At 61.0% G+C, this 7,418-nt stretch overlaps 1 protein-coding gene and 1 non-coding gene across 2 annotated transcripts; one reads left to right on the top strand and one right to left on the bottom strand.

Annotated features, from left to right (window-relative positions):
• Positions 1-159: 159 nt before the first annotated feature.
• R3HDM4 (R3H domain containing 4) lies at positions 160-7,106 on the top strand. Its single transcript, XM_066336231.1, has 8 exons — positions 160-331; positions 2,540-2,694; positions 2,832-2,950; positions 3,463-3,586; positions 3,978-4,063; positions 4,968-5,053; positions 5,370-5,425; positions 6,094-7,106. Exons 1-8 carry the CDS (start codon positions 288-290, stop codon positions 6,195-6,197), a joined length of 774 nt encoding a protein of 257 aa, XP_066192328.1. The 5' UTR covers positions 160-287; the 3' UTR covers positions 6,198-7,106.
• Positions 7,107-7,210: 104 nt separating this feature from the next.
• Positions 7,211-7,317, bottom strand: LOC136372052 (U6 spliceosomal RNA). Its single transcript, XR_010745440.1, has one exon. It is a non-coding gene; the product is annotated as a U6 spliceosomal RNA (small nuclear RNA).
• Positions 7,318-7,418: the final 101 nt, after the last annotated feature.

The raw sequence follows: 7,418 nt of genomic DNA, 5'->3' as shown, positions 1-7,418 counted from the left end.
ACGGGGGAGGTAACAGGAGGAGAACGGGGATTCACGCGGGGTTAATGGGGTCCGGCAGCCATCGAGCCCCGGTTCCAGGGGCTCCTCGAAGCATCCCCCGTGCTCCACCTCCCGCGACACCCGGGGCGGGGCTCCCGTGCTCCCGCCCCCCGTGACGTCACTTCCCGCGGGCGGTACCGGGCCCGGTGCCGCCGGTGCGGGCCGGGGGTGGAGGAGGCGGAGGGAGGTCCCGGTCCTGGTTGTGGTCACCGTCCCGGTCCCGATCCCGATCCCGATCCCAGCGGGCCATGGTGGTGCTGCGGGGCGGCGCGGGCCCCGAGGAGCCGTTCCCGTGAGTCCGGGGCCGGGCGGGCCGTGGGGCGGTCGGGCCGGGCACGAGCCCCCCGGGCTGTCAGTGCGGGCGGGGAGCGGCGACGGCGCCTCCCGGGACAGTCCGTCCTCAGCACCCCGGCCCCGAGGGCGACGGCAGAGCCTTGCCCGGGACCGGGATCATGAGCCTTGTAATTAGTGTTTATCCCGTCGAGGTCACGGTGCTCCTGGTCACCGGGGTTGGCCGGGGGTACCTCGTGGTGCCGGGGGTGGGCTGGAGCCCCCGGGCCCGCACGGGTGTACCGGAGACCCGGGACCCTGCGGGACGGAGCTGTCCCTGACAGCCCCGGCTGTCCCGCGGCGACTTCGCTCTGCGTGTCCCTGCCGCCTTCTGCTGCCAAAGGCTAAATGACAGGAATAGGTCAGAAATCCCCCGGCAGAGAGCAAGTTCCTCTTCCAGGCGCGTTCCCTGCCTGGAAATGGGACGTGGAGGAGAAGCCACCAATCTGTCTGTACTCTGGAGTCCCCCCGGAGCTGCCGGGCCCATTGCCCTGGGGTTATACGGTTTGCTGTGGTCCCCCAGGAATTACCTCTCCTGGGTCCCTTCTCAGCCTGCCTCAGCTGCCTGGGACAAGACCCTGACTCAGAGGGTACCGATACTCGTCCGACACTGGGCAGTGGCCCGAGGTCACTGTCCCCAGTGAACCTCCAGGTTGGCACTGGGCGGAGGTGGCAGTGCCAGGACAGACGTGGCAGTGCCGGGTGCCAGGGCAGCCACAAACAGCCCTGGAGGCTTCAGGAACAGAGTTGAGTGTGGCTCAGCCTATTCCCTTCCCGGCTCTGGGGGTCCCAGCTGCCTGGGGGTGCTCCCACCCTGCTGACACTGGTTTTTGACATCTCTTTCCGGGGCTGTGCTGGTGACCCATGCTGTCTCCAGGGAGTGCCAGGCTCGCAGCTGTGTACTCAAATCCCCGAGCTGGGGCCAGCGTAAGGTGACTCCTTCTGTTTATTCAGGTTTTTGTAACCATCTTTGTATCACAACTTGATCCACCAGCCCCGGTTGCTCCCTGTGGCAGGTTGGGTTACTGCTCCCCACCCATCCTCTGGGCACTGCCTTGATACCTGAGCCTCTTTTATTCTTTCCAAGCCCACCTTTGCCTCGGTTTTCTCTCCAGCTTGGAAGGGGGTGGTTGTTTTTTTAACTCCCCCCCCACCTATCCCGGGCAACCAAGACTGTATCACTGTGTCCGTGCAGGCAAAGTCAAAAAAAATCAAGGTTTTGGCCAGGGTGAGCAGCTGGCTGTTGGCCTGGGCTGCAATCGGACAGCACAACCTGCTCTGCCCTGTGTCCAGATCAGCTCTGTCAGGACCTGATTGCAGGACTGGGGCTCCCGTGAGCCCCAGAATGCTGGAAAGGAGGGGATACGGTGGGGATATGGCCCTGTGGGTGGGGCAAGGTTGTGGTGCTGCTGTGGCAGTGGAAGCAGTGGTCACTCTGGGCAGCCGTGCTGCAGCTCCTTGTCCTGGATGGACAGTCCAGGGGGTTGTTTTGGCTGTGTTGATTTTCTCCCCCACCTTCTGCTGCACTAAAGGAAACCCACACAACCCTGAGGGGAAGCTCCTTCGCAAGTGAAGGCAGTGAAACTTCCTGTCTTTGGTGTTTAGTAAACTTTGAAACACAAGCAGTTGTGTTGAGCACCCGGCAAAGCTGCTCGCTTATCCTGTGGCGTCATTCTCCCATAAAGTGCCTCAGTTTTATGGTCATTCCTAAGTTGTGCCTGTGACTAAGCACCGCCTTGACGATGTTGTGAACAGAGGCCAAGCACCTTTGGGTGCCCCCAGGAGCTGGTGTGCTGTAGGTGGGGCAGTGTTCCTGCTGCACTCAGTAAGGAATGGCAGAGCCTCTGCCAGTCTGATCAGGATGATGCTGAGCGTGAGGTGCAGCAGGGGCCCAGCAGGAATGGATCCATCGTTTTGCTTCATGTGTGGCATGATTAATTACCCAGGTTAATTACCTGGCCCTTCCAGTGCTGACACACAGCTGCTTTGAGCAGAGCCAGCCCTTGGAGGTGACAGTGGCCTGAAGGGGACAGGCCCCGTGGGAGGATGTGGTGCCTGTTGCAATAGCAATGGGGCTGATGCTCTGATGCCCCATCTCCCCCTGTCCTCACGCTGCTGTAGCTGCCCCAGGCCCCTCAGGTGGCCTCACCCTCCCTCTGTGTCCCCGCAGGAGGATCGAGGACTGCCTGCCCCTTCTGGAGGACTCCCCGTCCAAGCGGTTCTCCCCGTCCAAGAGGAAGCAGTATTACATCAACAAAGCCATCCGCAACTCCGACCTCATCCCCAGGGCCAAGGGCCGCAAGAGCCTCCAGAGGCTGGAGAACAGTAAGGACCAGGGCTGGGTCTCTTCTCCAGGGCAAGGACAACCTCCCCTGAGCTGTGTGACAAGCGGGGATGTACTGGGGGCAAGGGGCCTCTCTGGAGGTGCTGCCTCCCCTCTCAGGGTTTGCTCTTCCCCCCAGCTCGCTACCTGATGACACTTCTGGAACAGGATGACTGCGGGAGCGACGAGGGAGAGCTCACCCACTCAGCCACCCCCAGCATCTTTACTGAGGCCTGTAACAATGAGACCTATGTGGAGGTGGGTACAGCCACTGGCTTGGGGCTCACTGGGGAGGCCCTGGTGTGGAGTGTCATGCTTGTACTTCACTCCTCCATCCCTCTGCCTCCCTGGCCTGAGCTGCTGCACCCCAGCTTCTGCCTGGTCTGGTGTCAGGCTGGGATCTGTGGGATCTGCTGCTGCCACGTGTGCCGGAGGGTGATGGGGTTCTGGGGTCCCTGGTCCATGGGGTGGGGGAATCTCCAGGCAGATCCTCTCATGGAGAGTTGTCCCTGCAGAGCAGCAGGTGCCTGGTGAGCTGCAGCACTTCCTCTGGCACAAGCCCCTTGCCAAACTCCTGTTGCCTCATGCTGGCCCTGTAACTGGGTGTTTTGAAATGTGGCTTCTCCCTGGTGTGGTGCTCAGGGCCATCCCTGGGGACAAGTGGGTGAGGAGGGGACTCATGGGGTATGGAGAGGATCCCTGGGTGGCCGTGCACTGCCAGGTGCTCCCCACAGACCTCTGTAGTGGGGCTTGATGACTTCTGTTGTCAGATCTGGAACGACTTCATGAACCGGTCTGGAGAAGAGCAGGAGCGGGTCCTGCTCTACCTGGAGGAGGAGGCCAGGAAGAAGCACAGGAGGAAGCTGCCTGTCAAGAATGAAGACAAGTGGAAAGGTGCTGGGAGGGGATGTAGGGTGGGGACAGCCTCACCCTTTCCTTCCTTGTGTACATTCTGGGAAGGGTGACCTTCCTTGAGGGCTGCACCCACTCCCTGTTAGTGGTGGGGCCAGGGGATGACCTCCACCAAGGACCAGGGAGGGTTTGTGGGAGCCAGAAGTGCCTGGGGTGACGGGCACAGCAGCCATCCCCCACTGTCACACCCCCAAATCTCTGCACCCCCAAACCTCCAGTGCTGGGAGAGGGTGTTGCTGTTTTAGGGGTAACTCTGAAGGGGGTGGCCAGGGGGCTCTGCAGGGCAGCTGCGGGGACACTGGATCCTCCTGAAAGGTGACACTGGGGGCTCTGGAGCTCTGAGCTGTGTCCAAATCCCTTCTCCCTTCTCCAGAGCTCCCGGCCTACACACCCCAGGAGTGTTTCCAGCGCATCAGCCGCCGCCTGCGTGCCACCCTGAAACGGGGCCGGATCCCCATGGTGAGCTGGGACCTGGGACAGCAGGGCTGAGGCTGGCACGGGTCCCTCTACAGCCGTGTCCCCAGAGCTGTGCCCTGAGCTTGTGCCAAATTTCAGAGGAGCTCCTGGGAACATGCTCCAGTGCTTGTGTGACCCCACAGTGGTAGCACTCAGACAGATGGTGGTTCCCAGCAGATGGGTTTTACTGGCTCAGTTCAGATTTTTCTGGCAGTCACAGGGCTTTTTTTTAGTGGTTGTTTCCCAGTCTCTGTGCAATGAGTAGCAGGTGACAGGTGAAACAGGGCATGTTTGTGTGTGGGGACCTTCGGGATGGAGCAGTGGAGCCTTTGGGGTCTTCACAGTAGCCCACACAAGGCTATTTGGGGAAATTCCAGTGTGTTTTGAAAGGGGGGTAAAATTGCACCAACTGCTGAGCAGGAAGGAGAGAGGTGAGTGCAGCCCTGCTCTGCCAGCCCTGGGGGTGCTGGCTCTCTGCTCCCTCTGCTCTGTGTAGCTCTGTTTGTTTTCCTGGTGCTAATTAGAGCCTCTAAATGCTGCCTGGGCTCCTCCTGCCCACTGGCTTGTTTGTCTTCAAATGAGACGCGTGTGCTGCCCGTCTCTGGGGTCACAGTGCTTTGGAGACCAGCAGAGCACTGAGCTTTGGCTGTGGGGAGGCACGAGGCTCCCCTGGCTGCTGTGAACACGAAGGATGGTGCCAGCCCTTGGCACACAGAGTGTGGAGTTGGCAGGAGCTGGATCCTTCCCTGCCTCAGGGGCTGGAGATGGGAGATGTCTCCTCTCCCTGCTGTCTCCTATCCAGAGAACTTGCCTGGGAGCTGCTGGCAGTAAATCCTGGTGAGTCAGTTGTGCCAGGGCTGTGTCCCCACTGCCCCTTTCCTCGCTGAGCCCCTGCCTTTCCTCACAGGGGACGCTGGAGGGGCTGGAGGAGGAGCTGCTGGCCTTCTTCTCTGTCACCCCCCACTCCGTCTACACAGCACTGATGGACAACAGGTATTTCCCACCTCGGGTCCTGGGCTCTGGGGTTTCCTGTGCCTCAGGGCTGCCACAGGCTGTAGAGGGGCTTGGGGAGCACAGGAGACCTCTTGGCCTCCCTTCAGCCAGGCCTGGGTCTTCACCTGGGTACACACACCTGGCCTGGTCCCCGTGGAGCCCCTGGGGGAGGGATGCACCTGGGAACCCTGGCACAAGGGTTTGTGGCACTTTGTGCTCCCCATCTGCTCTGTGGGTCACCGGGAGGATGGGGGCAGAGCAGCCTGTGGGACACACTGGTCAGAGTGTCACACTAACCCTGTCCCCTCTCCTCCAGCTTTGAGCGGCTCCTGCTCCACGCACTCTGCCAGTACATGGATCTCGTCTCTGCCAGTAAGAGCCACGTGTCTGCTTGTTTTTAGTTTTGATTTTGATTTTGTTTTTGTTTTTCCCCTTCCCTGCATCACTATCTCTCCTCTCCAGCTCAGCTTTTTCCTCTCTTCCTCCTGTGGGCCCCACCTTTCCCTGGGGCTCACAGATAACCCCCGCGGTCCCCACCCCCGCCGCTTCCTCCCCACCTCTGCCCGGAGCTCCCTCTGTGGTCACCAGCAACACACCCGGGGGTCGGCCAGACCCAGCTCTGACGGGAAATTTGGGTGGTCCAAAGGAAGAAATGCTCACAGGGTTCCCTCTCCTGCAGCTGCTTCCTCCTCCCAAGGAGCAGCCGTGCTCTGGTACTGCCCTGGGCGTCCCCAGAAGGTTTTGTTGCCAAGGCAGGGAAGGCATCGGGCTCTGTCCCTCCAGAGGAGGCTCCCTGCGCTGCCGAGCGTTTCATTAGGAGCCGCTTGTGGCAAACAGCCTGAGAGCGCTAATGATGGGGAGCGAGCCCGAGGTGCCGGCAGAGACTGGGATTGGCGACGGAGGGGACAACACAGGGGAGCCTGCTGTCACCACGAGCCCCAGGGAGGAAGAGAGGGCGGTGGCTGGGTTCAAAGCGCCGTGTTGGAAACCCCCGAGCAGAGTGGAACAGAGGTGTGCTGACCGCTCCATCCCACCCGCAGGTTCGGACATCGAAGGGAAACGTCAGATGAAAGTGAGCAACAAACACCGCGTGTTCCTGCCCCCCGAGCTGCTGCTCTCAGACTACCTGGGGCAGATGAGCTGATGCCCCCGACGGCTGCCCTGCCCCTCCTGTGTCTGCTGCAGCCTCTCCCGGCTCTGCAGCCCTTGGACCCTCGGCCTTTCCCCTGCTCCAGCAGCCGATGACTGGCGGGGCAGAGCCGATGGCTTGTGGCTGTGCCCTTGGGTGCGCTGGGAGCGGGGCGGGCAGCTCGGCCCTGCCCGACATCGCTGCGGGAACGGAGCAGGTGCCTCCCGCCCGCTCCGCTCCCCGCGCAGCCCTCCTGGAACTGTTTGTGTGTCTATTTATAACCCAGGTGTTTTTAAAAAAGAATCAGGCGGGGCCAGCCACCCTCCGGCGCTGACGCTCGTGGGGTGATTTCGGTCCAGATTTTTCTGTGGTGAAACAGCTCCTGGCGGCTGCTGAGCAATCGCTGAGCCGGCGGAAGAGCCTGGGGGCTGCCGCGTTCCGGCACCCGCAGCCCCGTGCCCCCGGAGTGTCCAGCGGGGCTCGGGCAGGGCGAGGTGTGGGCAGCTCCGGGTACTTTTTTTGCCTCACACCCTGTGTCCTGCCCGCACGACGGGGCTGTTTTTAAGTGTAATATAGCTTGTGTTTTTTATCACGTGTGTGTATATTTACATGTGTGTGTGTGTGTGTGCGTGCTGGATGGAGGGGTGCAGCCCGCTTCGGGGCTCTCTCTGCTTGTCCACAGCTGCCATGGGGGCAGATGGGGCATTTTGAGGGTCCCTCTGTGTGCCCCCCTGTCCCTGGCATGTGCCAAGGGTTGCTCGCAGGGTGTGCCCTGGGGGTCTTTGCTCGTTGCTCTGTCCCATGATGACACCGACTGCCATTAACCGCGGGGACCCCCAGACCCAGGGGTGTCCCTCGCGCCTCCTTTGCTGGTGTGACTCGGTACGGGCTCTTTCAGGAACAATAAAAGACGGTGCTCCCCTGCTCTGGCTCTGTCTCTCCGTTGGGACGTGGGGGGACGGGGAGGGGGCGTCAGGGGGGTCACGGGGTAGGTGGTCGGGGCTGCAAAAAGTGGGTGAGGGGGTGCGAAAAATATGGAACGCTTCACGAATTTGCGTGTCATCCTTGCGCAGGGGCCATGCTAATCTTCTCTGTATCGTTCCAATTTTAGTATATGTGCTGCCGAAGCGAGCACGAATTTCGGTGGGCCCGTAGCGGTATTTAAAGGCTTGAAAAGGCAATACTGTCACCATAGGGTGACTACATCGTGATTCGGTATTATATGTATAATGAGCT

This window comes from Sylvia atricapilla, chromosome 26 (genome assembly GCF_009819655.1).
Source record: "Sylvia atricapilla isolate bSylAtr1 chromosome 26, bSylAtr1.pri, whole genome shotgun sequence".
Classification (NCBI taxonomy): domain Eukaryota; kingdom Metazoa; phylum Chordata; class Aves; order Passeriformes; family Sylviidae; genus Sylvia; species Sylvia atricapilla.
This window is presented reverse-complemented; position numbering and strand designations above follow the sequence as displayed.

Coding starts and splice junctions, on each gene's coding strand:
- R3HDM4 (XM_066336231.1), top strand. CDS start 288: ATGGTGGTGCTGCGGGGCGGCGCGGGCCCCGAGGAGCCGTTCCC. Junction 4,064..4,967: donor AACGGGGCCGGATCCCCATG/GTGAGCTGGGAC, acceptor CTTTCCTCACAG/GGGACGCTGGAGGGGCTGGA. Junction 5,054..5,369: donor ACAGCACTGATGGACAACAG/GTATTTCCCACC, acceptor CCTCTCCTCCAG/CTTTGAGCGGCTCCTGCTCC.